Here is a 19,347-nt window from a genome sequence, read left to right on the forward strand (position 1 = left end):
CATTCAGGGTGGGTCAGACTACGCATTTCAAAGTGAAACAAGTGTTTTCAAGGCTATGTGTATCCCTTCAACTCCCCTTGGATTTTCCTGCTAAATCTTTGTTTTTTTACCAAAGGGGATAAGGGCAGAGCACAAAGGCAGCAGCAGTGGGCAAACAATGCCCGCAGGAGAGGAAAGACATGCCTAGGGCAGGACTGTTCTTTCCTAGACACTTAGAACTACTAAGGGGCACTTGGAATGTCCTACTCAGTGTATCTATGACTATGAGAAGGTTGGCAACTGGCAATTTCCTTCCCCGTCTTGGGGATGGAGACAATGGGGATGAAGCCCACCTTCAGTAAGGCAAACAAGTAGTCACTTCATCGTCCCTGTGTCCCCAGGAACACACGAGGTGACAGAAGCAAACAGCGCAAGGAGCCAACCCTACTCTGAGAAACCCTGTCAGGAGGTTAGCAGGCTGACACGTTTTAAACAAGGCATAGAAAACAAAGGTTAAGAAATGCTTAAGAAGCCAGACCATGTCATCTGGAAATCATACAGCAACGTTAGGCACAAACTGCACCAAGAACCGATTCCGGGCCAGGTTAGGCCATAGGCGTTGGGCAAGTTGTTTAACTTCTCAGGGCCTCAGTTTCCTCATGTGTAAAATAAGGGGGGGGGGGCAATCAATGATCTCCAAGGTCTGTCTGAGCTCTAACAGTGTCATGAATAACCCTCCTTCCCTCCTCTTAAGAACATCCAAGGGGTTTGATGGAGACTGCTACCTAGCTCATTCGAGGGCCACAGGATTCCCTCAGATTCATTAAATAGCACTTCTGCCTTGTCTGTAGATGCTACTGCTATTTTGCATTTTTAAAGGAGCCTACCTAGTAGTTATGACCACAATTTGTATTATTTTTACTGCAATCTTCCACCAAAATAGATCTCAACAGCTGATGCAACCAATGCCAATATCAATCTTTCCATTGCAAGGCTTCTCATTTTTAATGTTTTATTTTATTGCTTATTTTGAGGGGGGGGGAGGGAGGGAGAGAGAGAGAGAGAAAAAGATATCTTGAGTGGAGGAGGAGCAAAGAGAGAATCCCAAGCAGGCTCCACTCTCACAGTGCGGCCGGACATGGGGCTCGATTTCATGAACCTTGAAATCATGAAATCTGAGCCAAAGTCGAGTTGGAAGCTTAGCCAACTGAACCACCCAGGCGCCCCTCATTTTGTTTTTTTTAAAGGTATATACACACACTAAATATAAGTATGTACCATTCCTCTCAACCTTGGGCCCAGCAAGGAGACTAAGGACACGAAACTCTGGGCACCTCGGCTTCTCAGAAGGCAGTACACTGGATAGTTAAGTGCCTCAGAAGGCACCTGGCTCGGGTGGCTTGATGAGCTGTTGTCTCTCTTTAGTACAGCACTCCTTTCCGCTTGGCACCTGTTAGACCTTTTTCCTTTGGTAAACAGGAAATTGTCACCCATTTTATCAACAGGTCTTTGGGAACAGGTAGCACTAGCTCACCTGTCCTAAGGGCCTACATAGGTTCCAAGTGTCCTCTTTCAAAAAGGCAAGCAACCAGCCAGGCACGTGCTCTTTCATGGCCCAGCTAGCAGGCGGTCTGGGTCTAAGAGGCAGCTGCAAGAATGGGGGAAAGAGACGACTTTGGCCTTAGACTCTAAGACATTATGCTTTCTGGGGCCCGAGGATAAAGTGGGCATTCTTTCACTGTAAATCAAACAACAAAAACAAAACTCCTACTCATCGAAAAAAAAGTCTTATGTTTCTAAATTTTGAAGTTAGGTGAGGGGCGCCTGGGTGGCTGTCTGTTAAGCATCCAACTTTGGTTCAGGTCATGATCTTGCCATTCCTGAGCTGGAGCCCCACATGAGACTCCGTGCTGACGGCTTAGAGCCTGGAGCCTGTTTCAGATTCTGTGTCTCCCTTTCTCTCTCTGCACCTCCCCCACTCTCACTCTCTCTCTCTCAAAAAAAATAAATATTAAAAAAATGTTTTTAAACTTAGGTGAAATTTTCATATGAAAGGAAAGGACTCTGATACACCCACAGCTTGATTTACTGGAAGGGGCTGAAGGGTTGCGAGCAGGAAGGCGGGCTTTCAGGTAACCCCGAATACGTCCTCTGTATGAATTAGTAAAATGCAAAGAACAGTATCCTACTACCCACAACTTAAAAAGATGAGATAAGGTGCATGTAAATGAAGAAAGACTCAAGTGGGAGGGCTAGCAAGAATGCCTTTGGGCTTCTTGAAATTGAGAGCATTTCAAAGCTTTTGTTTGAGCCTCAGACATATTAACTGCTTTAATTTAAAGCCCCTGTAGGTATTACATGTTGAATAAAAAGATCCTCCCCTCACTATGTAATGTGAGCTTGGTAATTATTGTCATTTAGAAGATAAAGCAGCTCCCTGCCATTTTCTGAGACCTTCCACACCACCCAGTGCAGTGCTGGGTCTCAGCCAGCAGCAGTTATGGGACACTGCTTCCTGGTGTCAACCCCAAAGCCTATGGCTGCCCCTCCCCCAAAACATTTTTGCTTCTCTTAACAAGCTACCATAGATCAGTTTCACTAGTTAAACTTTGTAGAAGGAGCTTACATTTTCAACCTATTTTCTCTTTTACTTAGCTTCTCCCCACCCCAGTCTGCCCAATCCCCAGATTCCAAAGGTAGAGACAACAGGAAACATTTTTTTTTTTTTTTTTTTTTTTTTTTTAGAGAGAGAGAGCGCAAGTCAGTGAGAAGCAGAGAGAGTGGTGCCACAAGGGGCCGAGAGGGAAAGAGGCGGAGAGTGAGAGAAAGAGAAGTGGGGCTCCTGTTCACCAGATGCAGGGCTCGAACTCATGAACCGTGAGATCATGACCTGAGCTGAAGTCAGAAGCTTAACCAATCACCCAGGTGCCCAAGAAAACATTTTTAATCAACTGATCGTCTAAAATGCGACTGAGGCTTTCGAGCAGGGGCAAGGGTAACTTCAGACCTTCACTGAAGTATTTTTTTGTTTTTTTTTTTAATGTTTACTTGAGAGAGATGCAGAGAGAGCGGGTGGGGGAGGGGAAGAGAGGGCGAGAGAATCCCAAGCAGGGTCCTTGCTGACTGTGCAGAGCTTGGTCCCATGAACCAGGAGATCATGACCTGAGCCGAAATTAAGAGCTGGATGCTCAACCGACTGAGCCACCCAGGCGCCCTCCACTGAAGTAGTTTTAAGCCAAGGCACTACTTGAAAAGACCATCATTTAGGAAGCTACTTTGCAATGAAGGGAATCTGATAGATTTAAAGAAGTAAAATTTACTGAAACTTACTGAATACATACTGCCTTTTGTCAAACTTCTCTGAAAGGCAGCAAGCAGATCAGAAGTTTGCATTCTGGGTGGGCAGAGTATAGAACAGAATATAGGTTGCTTTGGCGCTCGGAGTCTTGGTGACTTTATCCGCAGAAGAGGAAGTGTCAGCATGCCCCTCACAGGGTGATTGTGAGGACCAAGCTCAGTCACGTATGTGAGAGTGCAGAGCACGGTGCCAGGGGCAGTGCCACACCACAGTGCCTTTTCTTCCCTTCCCCGAGGCCAGCAAATAGAGGCTCAAAGGAAGTGCATTCAACCTTGAGAAGACTGTGGGTCCAAAGGATCAGTGATCATAGTGAAGTACTGGCAGAACCGAGTCTGGAATGCAGGCCTCTCCCTAGCCTCTAAACTCTGCATACTCAGTGGTCACACGTCACTGCTTTCTTAGAAAAAATCAGTAAATGAGCCCCATTTATTACAAAATAGGTAGATTTGAAAAAAAAAACCCACAAAATTGGTAGATTTGCCTTCAGTTTTAATGGCTGCTGGCACGGATTAGGTGGAAAAGACTTGAAAAAAAAAAGGCAAATGTTGTGACAGGCTATATACTCTTCTGCTTCTGTAAACGAAACCTTGATGATTACAAAACTCAATGAATTCATTTTTTCCTACTTAATCAAGAATGAAAGTAAGTATATGGGGCACCTGGGTGGCTCAGTTGGTTCACTGTCTGACCCCCGGTTGCAGGTCATGATCCCAGTTCTGCACTGGTGGAGCGGGACCTCCTCGGGATTCTCTTGCTCCCTCTCTTTCTGCCCCTACCGCACATGTGGCACGCACTCTCTCAAAATAAACAAACTTTAAAAAAAAAAAAAAAGGAATGAAAATAAGCACAACTTGTAAATGCTCAAAAGCCCATCCAGGACAAAACAAATTGCTTCTTAGTATTCTGGTTTCAAACGCTTGCTCTAGCCATACTTTAGCCCTGGGGTGGGTGGGAGGCGTCAGGGATGTCATTAGGGACAACTGCTCTGAACAGCCAGAAAGTAATAAAATGCAGCTTGTAGTAAACAGGATGTCAAGGGTTCAAGCGTAGGGCACGAGGAAGGACCAAGTTCTTCCAGTCTAGGCAAAACATGGCTGGAAGCTGACGACGGTGTAAAAGACATGACGTTTTTCCTACATGAAGGAGGGCTGCCTGCCTAAGGTACGATGAAATGCCAAACGTAATCCAAATATCAGCCTTCTTCAGCTGGCTTCTAGGAGAGTGTTCAGACCCACACAAAATGATGTGAATTAAATCTTCTCAGTTCTGCAAAGGACGGTGCACAGTTTAATACCATTCTGGGTGCACAGGAGAGTGGTGATCTCATTACACAGGATGAATGCCTTAAGGCACTAGGGCTTAATTAGGAATCGCTACTGAGAAGGGCCTCCCAGATCCAGAAACAATACTTAGGTCATGGTGGTAAAAACGTATAAGGCAGGCAAAAAACAAAATCAAAGCCTTATATAGGGGTAGGGGCACCTGGGTGGCTCAGTCCGTTGAGCATCCGACTCTTGGTTTTGGCTCAGGTCATGATCTCACAGTTCGTGGGTTTGAGCCCCACATTGGGCTCTGCATTGACAGTGCAGAGCCTGCTTGAGATTTCTCTCTCTCTCTCCCTCTCTCTCTCTGCCCCTCCCAGGCTTGCTCGCTCGCTCTCTCTCTTGCTCCAAAAATAAACAAACATAAAAAAAAAAAACCCAACAACCTTACATAAGGGTAGGCTTTCCTATAGTCAAGCTTTGAGTTGCTATTTTGGGGACCCCTGGGCTGCAAAACTCACTCAGTAGGCTCCAAGTCTGTCACATTAATGGGCCACACAGGCCACTGCTCTTAAATTTATCTTCTTTTCTCTCCCCTTTCCAATTTGGGTTCAACAGAACCCTAAAATACAATGCCTGTACTTGGTTGTTTAAAAAATAGAATGGCTGGAATATCATAAATATAATTATTCAACAGAAGAAGAGAAAAATAGCAGTGGTGAGCTGGAAAGGCTGGGGGATGGTGTTCCTGGCTCCTCCACTGTGAACTAGCTGTGTGACCTTCGGCAAGTCACCCAGTGGACCCTGAGCTGCTTCCCCAACCGAGGCTGTCAAATGAGGCGAATCCTACTTCATTTGCCAGAAGGAAGCAGGCTGGCTCATCTGATAGGAACTCAAAATCCCTTCCAATTCCAAGACCTGTAATTCTAAGGAGTTGGCATGTCTGCAGCTAACCTTGTCTCCCCGCAAGCCAAACATTTGCAGCTAATTATCTGCACAGTGGACATACTGCTTCCTAGCACTAGGCAGAAAAAACAGCGGGAGGAAGAGAACTTGCAGCCGCAGACCTCAACCTCTGTTGTGTCTCTTTAAGTCTTTAAACCCCCGATGGAGGGGGACCCAGGATTGCTGTAACTAAGGCATCTCTCCCGATCCCACCTTCTCCCTTGACCGCCCCCCTCCCACAGTCCCCATTCTGAGAAAACCCCCATATTCTTCCTTAAAAAAAAAAAAATCAATACACGTGTATCATTTACTCTCTCAATAGCAGTTCTGCCCCTCCCCATCTCAGCTCCTGCACCAGAGAAACACACACTTCAATTCTTGTGGCTCTTTCTTCTTCCACTTCTCTCCATTTTTTTCCAACGTCAAGTGGTTATACTACTATTTCCCGATTTGCAGATTTAGATACTCTTTCGGGACTTCTTATTATGGAAGATGAAGACTTAGCTATTTTACACACCCCCAAGTATCTGTCTATAAAGCAAATATTTCCCTAATCCCCAAGCTTTAGAGCCAGAATCCAGCCACTCAGCACAGTGACAGCTGAAGCGCCAACAACACTTGACCGCAGAGTCTAGATGAGCCTGCTCTAGAAGTATACACACACTGTGGCTGTGTTCTCCCAAGATCGTGTTGAAATTATCCTTGTCTAGCCATGAAGATGCTAACAACAGTTAAAAAATGATTTGAGAATTTGGCAGCAGTAAATAAACCCAGAACCACTCTAGTTCTATACGGTCCATTTTCACTATTATCTCCTTTTCTCCGCCCCCCCCCCCCCAGCTCCCCTCCTTGCAGGCTCCACATGCTCTGGTCTCAGGGTCTTCAACTGTGGGGGGCTGGGAGGAAGTGAGTCCTAAGTTGGGGAGCAAACCAGCTCAGCTTATCCACAGGGAGCTAGACTGGTCCTATCTCAGGCTGACAAGGGGCCTCCTCCACAAGATAAAAGTACATGTCTTCTCTGCAAGACAAAAGCACAACAGAGGGAACAGACTCAAGGGTCTTTCCATTCTGTCCCTTTCAAGTCTCCCCAGCCCTGAAATGAAAGAAACTAAAAGCTGTCAGTCAGAGGCGCCAACATGAGTGTGCCAACTCTTTCTTTCCTTTTCTTTTTTCCATGTTTACTTTTGAGAGAAAGAGAGAGAATGCGAGCAGGGGGAAGGACACAGAGAGACGGAAACACAGAATCTGAAGCAGGCTCCAGGTTCTGAGCTGTCAGCACAGAGCCCGATGCGGGGCTCGAACTCACGAACAGAGAGATCATGACCTGGGCCGAAGTTGGCCGCTTAACCAACTGAGCCACCCAGGCGCCCCATGAGTGTGCCAATTCTTAGCAGTGGCAAACAAACAAACAACCTCCTGTTAAACAGAACGCTAACTGTTGTTGTTGTTGTTTATATTGTTTGCATTACTCATCTTCCAAATTTGTACCAAATGGCTCAAGCCTCATACCTGCGTATTCAACGCTGAGCACACCCTTGCCATCTAGGTATTTGTGTTCACCTGGGTCAGTCACTGTAACTGAGGTCCAGGAAGAGACAGTACTGCAAAGGGTAGAGAGTTCACGGAAGGGCGAGAAGGTACGTGTGAGCAGTCAAGAGCTCACAGCGAGTGACGATGCTAGGAGCACAGCTCCCATTTGTAGACGCAGCAGAAAAGAAAGCTAGAAAAACAAGACATGAAGCTACCGAGAATCCCTCAAAATCACCCAACTTTACATGGCCCCCCAGGATGACAACAAAGCAAATGAATAAAATATGGAAACCTATGACTGTTACACACTATATCTGAGGTTCAGACCACCCGTTGATTGAGCACCTTTAGAGCCAAGCTTTACAGGGATGCAGAGACTATCATGACGAATGTCCTGCTTCTAATTAAAGATTCATTCATTCAGTAAAGAAAAAATCTGAAAACAGAAAAAGGGCAGGCTTTCAAGGGGCAAGCCAGAAATCATCAGCAGAGTGCTTTGGAATTTTAAAGGAGAGAAAACAATCATAATTGGCGAAGGGAGAAATACTGGGACACACACAAATGAATAAACAGTCCACACTCAGAAAATCAGAACAGTTGCTCATCGGGAGTCTCTGCTGGTGGCTTGGGCAGGAAGGATGTGGACACACAGCCGGCTGGTGGCAGCAGAACGAATGGAGAGGCATGGGAAGACTGAGGGGGCAATGGTGTTGGCGAGTGGCCACAGATGCACGGGCAGGGTGTGCGATGGTGTGTGTGTGCGCGCATGTACACCCACTCGTGCACACGCCAAGCAGGACGCTAATTTTACTCTGAGGAATTGCAGCACGGTTTCTCAATCCTGAGAAGCCAGGAAGACAAGCTGGTTTGGGGGATGACCATGAGAGCTGGGACAGTGTGAGCAGAGACAGCCCATACTTGGTGAGTGCCCAACAACTCCAGGGGGAGCTGGCGGGTCTCTTCCTCCACTTTATTCCCCACCGTAGAATGTGCATCAACATATTGTCCACAATGTCCTGTTTTCCTTCTAGCCCCAAGGAATCCCCTGAAACAGAGGGAAGCCCCTGGCTCTCGTGGCAAAAACAGAAGTTATACTCCCTGGTTCCTCAAGTTATAACCACACATACACTTGCTGTCCTCCCAGAAAGCCCTCATAATTCGGGTCCATCATGAGTTGTTAGAAGGTCTTATCACCATTTATACTCTTTCTTTCTTTCTTTTTTTAAATGTTTATTTATTTTTGAGAGAGACAGAGAGAGACGGAGAGAGAGTGGGAGAGGGGCAGAGAGCGAGGGAGACACAGAATCTGAAGCAGGCTCCAGGCTCTGAGCTGTCAGCACAGAGCCCGACACAGAGGTCAAACTCACGAACCGCGAAACTGTGCCCTGAGCTGAAGTGGGATGCTTACCCGACTGAGCCACCCAGCCACCCCACTGTTTATACTCTTTCTACACTAAATGAGTCCTGTGTTCTAAATATCTGTCCTATCAATAAAAGTTTTAGAACACGACAAGCTTTGGGAAGCTATAGACTACACAGGAGTCAACACAGCAGCTCACTTCCCGGGCTCCGGGTTTCGGATACCTCACTTTCCATCTTAGGACAGAAAGTCTAGTGACAGGAAGCTCAGGATCCAATGGGAAACCTGGCGCATAAGCCCCTGATGACCCTCCCCCATCCTTACAGGGGAGGAGTTCCTAACAGTCAATGGCTAATGAAGAGGCCATTAGGGAAGGGAGATGCTATTGTTAATAGGCCCTTGTTGGTAAACACATGGAATGAAGGCAAAGACATGTCAGGGCCTACACAGAACGCAATTAAGTGGAGCTCCTTCCCCACTGAGTTCCAGTGTCTGCAAACAGCAGGGCTGTTTCTACACTTCCTTGCGGGCATTCTCTACTACCCTAGAGCAGCAAGTTGAGCCCCTGTGGATTAAAGGACAAAACCAGGAGGGATGCTGGCTTCCATCACCCCAGTCCCCCTTGCCCTCTCACGATTCTATAAATCACTTCTGGCAGGTAGCTGGGAAGCAGCTGCGAATGACAGTTTTGCTCTGGAGCACAGGAAGCCACCTTTTAACCCGCCTGCTGTTGTTTGTCTCTCGAAAACGTGACAAAGGAACAGATGTAAGCAAATGCCAACTGTTGAGAGGATCTGCTTGGAGCACTATAGGAAGCCTGTTCTGAGCCACAATCACACCAGCCGCTCAATGCAAAGACAACTGAGGTCATTTCCTGACACCCCTATGCACGCTCTGTTCACATCAGGTTGGGGCCCGCAGCGCAGAGGCAACTCTCCGTGCACATCCCTGCTTCCGCCTTTGCCCTGTGCTTCCCAGTTTTGAAGCCCCTTCCCGAGCTGGGTTCAAATGCCGCCGAGGAATAGGTCAGCCTCACCTCCTAGCGGTCTTCTTTGATCCCCAGACCCCTCCCTGTAACGTACCCTGGATTAGAGGACTGACTACACAGTGGGTGCCATTCTCCAAGCCTCCCATGGGTCCATCTTATCTCTGCCCAAACCACCCTGTTATCTCCATGAGGGCTCGAGGCATAGTTTCTACACCTCTCTGTTACTAAAGTAGCGTTTTTCAAATCACTGGTTCCATGATGAGTGCATTAGGACACACATTTAAAGGGCTGCAGCCAGTATTTACAAATATGAAATAAAAACAGCTTATGAAAGATACTCTTGGGATAAGGGAGGAACTAGTGGGGAACTATTAGATGATATTAGGGAATCCCTATTAATTTTCCCAGGTATAGTAATGGCATCACGCTTGTGGAAGAGAATGCCTTGCTTTTAGGCGATGCATGCTAGAGAATTAAAACATCGAGGTGACTTACTTTCAACTGGACTGGCAAAAAACAGAAACAATCACGTGTGTGTGCATGTGTAAGTATCTACAGGTACAGATAAAGCAAACAGGGCAAATGCTGAATGTAGAGGTTTACTGATATTCTTTAAATTTTCCTGTGTGCTCTAGAAGTTTCATAGTAAAAAGTGGAAGAAAATGAAACAGAAGAGAAAAAAAATCAGAATGCAGAACATGAAATATGATCTGATTTCAGGTGTGCGTGTGTCCTAGGTTACAATGCAAATGTATCTCTTACTGTGTGTGGGGGCCAAGAGTTTGAAAACGCTGCCCTAAAGCTTCCTCCCTGCACCAAGCACACAGCAGGTGTGTGATGAACTGTTTGTTAATTAACTTTTAGAAGCACAGGATTTCAAAGACGATGCAAGCTGAGAAATCGTTTTGTTTCCAGTAATATCCCATTAACTCCTGCTGTGTCAAAAGAGCCAAGCCCTTTCCTGCCTTAGCATACTTGTGCCTTACTCCAGTTCAGCCTTCAGGCCTCTCTTATCACAGATGTTTAATTACTCTTCAGAAAGGCTACTCCGGCTTTTTCCCTGACGCCAGAGAAGGAGTTGTGTTAACAGAAGACTCTGAGTAGGGTGACCAGTTGTCCCGGTTGGCCTGCGACTGAGGTGTTTTGCCAACTAGGACAGTCCCAGGCAAGCCGGAGAGTTGGTCACCCTAAATCTGGGGAAGGCTGTGAGAGAACCTGGGACAGGTCGGAGAGAGGCGCCGCAGTCGTGTCAGGCGGCCAATGGTACCCCCACAACATGGGCAAACCTAGCACAGCCAAAACTGTGACAAGACAGAGATCTCCCCCATGGCCTCCCAATAATAACGGCAAATGCCAAATTGCAAAGTGTCTCTCACATCCTTAAACAGAACCTCTCTCTGATTATTCACCAACTCATCCACAAAGCAAAGGACAAAGGGAACTTACCGTAAAAACGTCATCATCGCCAAGCTCAGCTTCATTATGGATGGTGGAAGATGATGTGGTTGAGCCTAAAAAGACAAAAAATGTGATAAAACACAGTTCCAAAGAAGGTGAGTCAAAACCAATCATTTAAAAAACATATTTTAATAAAACCACATTCCATTCCTTTCAAATGTGAATCATCAGCAGAAATATGTAACCTGGGAATTAAATGTTTTAAATTTATTCCTCTTAAATTGACTCTAGTTAGGACATTCCCTAAATTAACCCTGCCTACTGTTGTTCTTAATCCCTCAAGCTTCTGCATGGGCCACTTGAGAACACGCACCCGGAGAGTCACCTGGGCGTGGAGAGGAGAGCCAGCCCACTGCTCTGAAGCACCTGCTGAAGCCCAGACTCTGCCAGTGTCCCCCCAGACCCCTACAGTGTAGTGGGGAAAGCACTAGAAAGTGACACCCGCAATGGTCTCCGTGTCAGTTTCTGGTCTTTCCATCTGGCAATCCGAGGGTTTGACTAAATAGCTTGTTTGGTCATCTCCTGTTCCGAACGAAATTCAGACACTGGACTCAAAAACCCAGACTGTGGGAGCTGCCTTCAAAGCAGATACCCACGCAAGGAGGTTTTCTTTTGCAATATTGGGGCATCTGTGAGTTGTCCGTTTCTGCAGGCCAAAATTTGGGCTCCTGTCAGAAAACCCAGTTTATTCCATTATGGAATGCTTTGGTCATTTAGGGTTTGATTTATTACTTACTTGTTCATCCCTTTCTTCATTCTGGCATGCAAATCTGTGTAACTTCTTCCTTTCCCCCTCGCAATACCCAATAATGCATGGACCAACTTAACGGATACTGTTAATGGCCAAAAGGAAAAACACTGAACTCTGCCTAAATGATAGGTATACCAAAAGGCAAATTTCTCCTCTATCTCCTTTTCTTGGTTAGGTCTTTAAAAATGTGCATTTAGAAAATATTTTGCTATTACATTCAGCTGAAATTTAAAAAAACTGCTCAGAAAGGGATGAGAGCTATTTAAATTTCTACCGGGGGACTGCAGGAGAAAAAAATAAGTCTTCTGCACAATTACTACTGACCTTTCAGGACTTTTCTCTACTAGTTAAATTATTCCAGTCCATCAACATCTGAGGAAAGTTTGACAGAAACAGCTAAAGAGACTATATATAGAGAAAAAAATTACAAGTAAGAGAATCAAATTTTGTGTGTACCTTCACAGAATAAGTGGACATACTGTACAATTCTATCAGCAATATGGGAGCTACTTTCTCTCTACACTTTAAAAGCTATGTTTCATAACAACTTTTTAAATATTTGCCACCTTACGTCAGACCTAGAATGTGAACGTTGGTTTTTAATTACCTTTTTGGCTATCACACGTTGTAGTGAACAGACTCATATTCTTACTACTAACGTTAAGCAAGTTTCCTTTTTAAGATTTGCTTTTCGCTCTTCCCCCAAATCCACAAAGAAGAAAATGACTTCAGAACACTCTATGTCTTAAACAAATGAAGCGTACATTCTTTTGTAATTAGTCTCCCCAAATTCTGGATTTGGCTTTCACATGCCTTGCTTTATTTTTTTTAAAGGGCTCTGGCTATGGCCACTTTAACTCTCTGAATGGATAAGTGAATGTAAAGAGTTTGCGTGTTTGCATCTGTGGACCCTAGAAAAGCCCGTGAGAACTGACTGCCCAAGAGCCTTCCAGGCCACATTCAGAGGCAACACATTGTCTACTCCCCACTCACCCACAGACCAAGCCCTACACCGAACCAGGGCTCCAGGACTTACAGATCCCCTTCCTTTTCAGTACAGCCACACACCGTGAGCTCTCATTATAGGACGGCAGTCGCTAGGCCTGGCACCTTCCGAGCCAAGACCGATCAGACCGAAGGCATTTCAATAGTCAGGGAAAAGTGTAATCTGTCAAAAAGTCATTGACATGGAAGTCCAGAATTTGTCTTTCCAGAGCAGAGTCTGAAAACCAACTGGGATCACTCCTTAGTCTGAAACCCAACTCCTTTCCCCCTGCACTGTCACTTAGTAATTGTTCTCTGTGGATGTTCCTCAAGTTTTGCCATCTACTGACCTGCCCACCCCAGGCCTCCCTCAAATAAACCACAAATATATGATGGTAGACAACTGGAATAAAAAAGACCTTGGAACGTTCCCACTGTCCCCCTAAGAATGCAGTGACAAAATTCAATACCTTCTATAAGGTCTTCGATTGCTTTCCTCACTCCCCTGTCAAAGGCTCGAGCATCAGCAGGGCTTTGGAAAGTAAGTCCAAACTTCCTATTGTCGACCTTCCAATGATGAAAGGTTGGGTTGGCTTTGGTGTAGACCAAGTCCTTTCTTACATAACATTCCAATACCACCTGAAGGATTGAAACGCACAGGCTGGTTACTTGTGAAATAGCCGTGATGGTGTCTGGTTACAAAAACCCAACTAGGAACCATCTATCATTGCTGGCAACTAATGAAAACCCTTCATCCCTGCCTTCTCATATCTGTCTCTCCATCTCCAAAGAAGCCTTCGCTTGCCTTGCGGACCATCCATTCTTTGTTGACCCTGCCCTGCTCGCCTTTGGTGATGCCCACTGGACTTCTTAACCACCCCGGTTCTCAGTCATTTTAGGTCCTCCTGCCCCTAACTGGAGGGCACTAAGGGGAAGCCCAGGTCTCAGGGCTTCAATCTGTTTCAGGTTTATTGCTTCTATGTCAGGACCTTTGTACTAATGGTTCTCAATCTTCCCTCCTCTGTCCTGATGGGTGTTTCCTAGTGACCTCACATGCAACATGTTGAAAAAATTAACTAACCTGTTCTGAAATTTCTGCTTCTCGTTTCCTCTCCCAACTTCCCATGTGTAGCAATGCCAACCCCTCTCTGTTCATGCTATCTCAAAATCCCTGTGGTTGTCTCTATCTCTTCTGCTTTCTCTAGCCCCTGTGTTATTAACCATGAGGTCCACTTCATTTTTCCTTGAACATCTTTTAGATCAATCTCATTTCAGTTGCTCCCACCCTGATCTGTTAAACTTTTATCTAGATTAGAACAACCTCTAAGTTTCTAGTGATCTAGTTCCAGAAATGCCTTTTACTAAGCTGTAACTTGGAGTAGATTGTTTTTTTTACGCCAGTTCTTCCTGTGACCCTCACAATTTAGTACTTGATTTTACAGTATTTTCTAAGTTTCACTAGCCTTGTGCTCCTAACCAGACTGTAAAAGATCAAGATGTATTACAAAATAACTCCATGCCCAGCACAGTGCTGTTGTTGATAAAGATAGCAGAGTTTAATATTACACAAGAAAAGCAGCATTGCCACCCCACGAATGTAAACTTCATTCTTTATTCATAAAAAAACCTCCAAAATAGCGACGATATTTATTCCTATGGCTTTATTATGTGCACCAAAGGGATTCTGCTAAATTTTAATAGCTTTGCTCTTGTGCTGGCAAAGCTCCACATTTAACAAAATCTTATTACTTTTAGACTAAGCGAAGGGAAAGAGTGAAGCTTTGCCTAAGTTAGTATAAGTTCAAATAAGAGAAGAACTTTGAATGAGTACGAGTTTCAAGACTACATCTAAGCAAACAGAAACTAAGTGCTGCCAATAAATGTTCTCTGACTTAATAAATAGATGAGTATAATAGTCAAATTGGTATATCAAATAGCAGTCCCAAGCAGTTCACTTTATTACATTGTATTGAAAGAAGACAACACTCCCCTCACACAGTTCTATTTATGATTAAATCGCTTATTATGGCCATTTTTCTCTAAGAATAGTGCAATGATTAAATGTCAGCCCAGCCCCATTCCAAATTGGGGAAATCCAAATAACCAAGGCTTTAACCAACAAGTGTTATCTATTTTAGAATTTAATAGTCTCAATTCAAAGTCTCAAAATAAACTTTTTGTAAAAACAAAGACTTCCAGTTTCTCTGTATTTTTTTTTTAAAGTAAACTCTACCCCCAACGTGGGACTCAAACTCACGACCCCAAGATGGTGACCCCGAGTCTCTTGCTCTACCGAATGAGCCAGCCAGGTGCCCCTCTCCATATTTTTAGGGTAAAAAAAATTAGCTTTTGGTTCATGTTTTCCAAGCTTAAGATTACTCAATGGTAAATTTTCTTAAAGACGTTCTAAAATTCTTAGAAAAGTAAAGTTCAGCCACCTAAAATAAGTGAGGGGAAGGGGATCAGGTACCATCTCTTTACATCCTGTTAAGCAAAACAACATCATTACATATCCAAGTTTAATGACAAAAATGAAAAAGTTCAGATGTTTTCATCTTCACAGGTCTAAACCCTAGTGAGGTTTGGCATTAACTCCAAACTTGAGAAGGGCTTTAAAAAAGGTATCTTTGAAAATGAGATGCACGGGGAGGAAAAAGGTGATTATATATTCTCATCGGAAGCTTTAAAAAAATAGACACAAGAACTGTATGTTGTCCAAGATTTAAGTAATCTACACAAATATGTGAAGGCTCCATACTTGCTTGCCTCTCCGCCCCCACCCTCAACGCCCCTCCACTTCTCTTGAGTCAGCCACTATCAGTATGGTGGACACAATGCCACGTTCCTTTCTGTGGCTTCTTTATATACACACATAAGTTTGTATGTGTTTTTAAACATGGCCATACCTATAAAAGGCTCTGCAAGTTGCCTTTTCCTCAAGGACACATCTTAGAGGTAGATACAGAAAAATACCAAGTTCTGTTTAATGGCTCAGTGGACACGTTGGAATTATTCAGTCATTCTCCATACTTACTAACGGGCATGTAGATTATTGCTAATCAGCCACTTTTAGAGATAGTGCTGGAATGAACACCTCTATACACGACCTCAAATTTTGTTCTGCGAGCTCTAGGGAGCCCTCCCTCTCTACCTACTTCAGGGGCTCCAGGATGGCATAACTATTTTCAGATAGTAGGACATTTTGCCATTTCATCGTGTTGCCATTTCTACTGAGGGTACAAAAGGCACAGGGGGGTAAAAACTGCTGTGCTGTGGCATGCATCAAGGCAGTGTCGTGGCACCAAACTGTACTATGGTCACCTGATTCATCACCGCCACACGGTCAAAGTGAAAAATGCCAGTTCTGTGTAGGATGGCCCTTGATGAAGAAGCTAAAGATCATTACATCTTGACCCTTGAATACACAGCTCTTAGCCTGTGTGGTGAAATGGGAGGTGTACCTAACTGGATTCTCCTATCTGCTTCTTCATTCAATCTGCTGCTTGTGCTGACGTATATGAAGAAACTTTGGCTTTGCACAAATGCGTAGATGAAAAGGGAAGGGCATTTCTAACAGCCTTTTCACTTCTGCCGCCATACGGAAGAACGACGCCTGTCTCAAGGAAAAGTACCTGCGCAACGGTTTCAGTAGTGAGTTGAATTTAACTGCCTTTTTCATGGATCACCAGGTTTACTTGAAAGAGCAACTGACAGATGAACTATGGTTATTCAGACCCGGTACTTAGCAGACACTTTCTCGAAAATGAACACAGTGAGCCTGTCACTTCAAGGAAAACAACTGGAGGTATTTGTTGCCAATAATAAAATCTGAGCTTTCAAGTGAAATTAGAATTTTGGACAGCTTCCAATACTTAACGACTTTTCTAATGATATTAGTGGTGATGTTAAGAAATGGGACTTTTTCATTATGTAGAATTAGATGTAGCAACATTTGGCAGATCTGCTGAACTCAGTAAACCATTATTTTTCAAATGACATGATGTTCAAAAAAATCAGGAATGACTAAAAGATCCACCATTCAAAGTGAAACATAAACCAGTAGTTTTTAATGTACCACAGTATGAAAAGTTCATTAATGTGGCTTCAGATTCCACATTTTACAAACTATTACAAGCCGAGTTTTGGTGTCGTATCCAAGAAGTACATCTACAATTACCTGAAAAGGTTTTCCCTCTTTTCCAACTACTTATCTGTGTGAAGCTGGATTTTCTTCATATACTTCATCCAAAACAACATACTGCAACAGCTTGAAGGCAGGAGTAGATAGTAGAATCTAGCTATTGTCTATTAAGCCAGATATTTAAAGAGAGGGCAAAAATATAAAGCAATGCTAGTCTTCTCTCCAATTATTGTTATTCTGGAAAATGGTTCTAGAGGGATGTCATAAATAATTTTTTTACATTTGTTTTAATTTCTACTATGGTAAAAATAAGTAGCTGTAACTCATAAAACAAAAGCTTTTGGGGGCCCCTCAATAAATTTTCAGAGTGTAAAGGGATCCTGAGACCAAAAATGTTTGAGAACTATTGCTTTCCTTAAATCTTTGTGTATAAGTCTATTTCTATAGGATAGGGTTTAAGTACGAAACTGCCAGGTTAAAAAGTATGTACATTTAAAATGAATATCCTGGCAAACTGCTGTTAAAGAGCTTTACCAGCTGGATCTCCTACCAAATGTGTGTTTGTGTGTGTGTGTGTGTGTGTGTGTGTGTGTGTGTGTGTGTGCGCGCGCGCGCACGCACGTGCGTGCACGTGCATGCTCACAGACCTGCACATGTACAACCAATGGAACGACCAACCTTTCAGATTATGTGATTCATCTTCATAAGTTGATTTCTCATGGGATTTAAGGAATAAACGTCTCTAGTTCATTTAAAATGATTCAACTCAGAGGCGCCTGGGTGGCTCAGTCGGTTAAGTGTCCGACTTTGGTTCAGGTCATGATCTCACGGTTTATGGGTATGAGCCCCACACTGGGCTCTGTGCTGACAGCTCAGAGCCTGGAGCCTGCTTCAGATTCTGTGACTCTCTCTCTCTGCCCCTCCCCTGCTTGCACTCTGTCTCTCAACAATAAATAAACTTAAAAAAATGATTCAACTCAGAAATTTTAAATTTACACATAATTTCTCGGGAAAATTTGATTGTCTCCAACTTAAAAAAAATTATCCAAATAATGACTTCTTAATGGATGTCTGGAACACAGATTTTTTTCCCATAGAAACCATGGAAATTCTGTTCACAGGCTTCAACACAGAATTCAAATAATAACAAAAATCAATGTGCTAAATTCTAGAACTGCACTACATCGGAAAAACCAGTGGTAACACTGTTCCTACCAGAGAAAGCATTTCTTGTCCTATCTAGTTAGAATACTAGGAACTCTGGTACTATCCACCCACCATATTTCAGAAATGATCTCCACCCTCTCCCCACTATTCCACCACTTAGAGAGGAGGTCCTTCCACAATGTATACCATTTGCAAGCTCCCATGTGGGTTCGCACCCATGTGGGCAGGAGTGCTGCATTATGGAAGTGTGAAGTCACCCTATCTCCAAAGGGTGTGTGTGTGTGTGTGTGTATTGTGGGACAGGGCAGGGGGTCAGGGTTAAGCAGCACTGGATACAAGAGTCTAGAATTTCCCAGAGTGTGAGGGATGGAAAGATGGGAAAGCACAACTGGGTATATGAGCATGCGATTTCAATACGAGTACATATAAAAGTCTGGAAGTGGAGAGTCACAGAATATAAAGGGGACGGGAAGAGAAATGGAGTGACAGAGAAACATGACGGGGGTGGGGGGTGGGATGGAAATGAGCCAAGGCACACAATCCTTGTGCAATAGCAACAGATTACAGAAGCTGGTTCACAGCCACGACTGCCCTATTGCTATGCAGAATTAGTATGAAGGGACCAGGTTGGGGATTCACAGTGAAATGGTTCCTGATGTTGGCTCTGCTAATAACCACATGCCCTAGACCGAGGAAACGGATCATCACTTCTTGGAGCACTGAGTTTCCCCACTGCGAAGCAGAGATAAAAGTATCCTCCTCCTTAAGAATGTTACAGGAATTTAACTGAGGGCTTTGCTTTGACCAAAATGGTAAAAGTTTACAATTATTAAGTGCAAGTCAGTGGTAAGATACAAGTTTCTAAAATATATTTCTAAAATGAAGGGGCTGGATGAGACAATCTAAAGGCCATTTTAGGTTGACATATTCTATGATAAACCATGAAAATACCAAGAAAAAATAGATGTAAAAAGATTTAACTGCTCAGGCAAGATAATTTGCTAACACGAAAGTAATAAAAAAAAAATACAAAGGGAAAAAGTGAAAAAAAATTTATCAACATTTTTGTTAGAAAAAGAACACCAACTAAATAAAAAGGCAAGCAACAAACCAGAAAAGTATTTGCAGTAAATATGGCAGATGGAGATTAATATCTTTCTTACATAAGAGGGCATATATATCAAGGAGAAAAGTAAGGCCCCCAATAAATAAATAAGCAAATGACATTAACAGATAATTCACTGTTACAACTGTTAAACTGTTTAACAAACAGAAAAACATTGATACCATTAGTAATTAATAATATGATACTACTGTTACTCTGTCAAATTGGTAAAGATTTAAAATATATGACTCTCGGGGCACCTGGGAGGCTCGGTCAGTTGAGCGCCCAACTCTTGATTTTGGCTCAGGTCATGATCTCA

The 19,347-nt window shown here is 43.8% G+C and overlaps 1 protein-coding gene across 3 annotated transcripts in view; it reads right to left on the reverse strand.

Annotated features, from left to right (window-relative positions):
• Positions 1 to 19,347, reverse strand: part of SPRED2 (sprouty related EVH1 domain containing 2) — a 114,014-nt gene that overhangs the window by 11,074 nt on the left and 83,593 nt on the right. For all 3 annotated transcript variants that reach the window (XM_011281129.3, XM_019827292.3, XM_045054286.1), the window contains exons 3-4: positions 13,086 to 13,254; positions 10,869 to 10,933 (exon numbers count right to left, since the gene is read on the reverse strand). In XM_011281129.3, coding sequence (XP_011279431.2) covers positions 10,869 to 10,933; positions 13,086 to 13,254 — 234 coding nt within the window. The remainder of the gene's footprint in view (positions 1 to 10,868; positions 10,934 to 13,085; positions 13,255 to 19,347) is intronic.

This window comes from Felis catus, chromosome A3 (genome assembly GCF_018350175.1).
Source record: "Felis catus isolate Fca126 chromosome A3, F.catus_Fca126_mat1.0, whole genome shotgun sequence".
NCBI lineage: Eukaryota > Metazoa > Chordata > Mammalia > Carnivora > Felidae > Felis > Felis catus.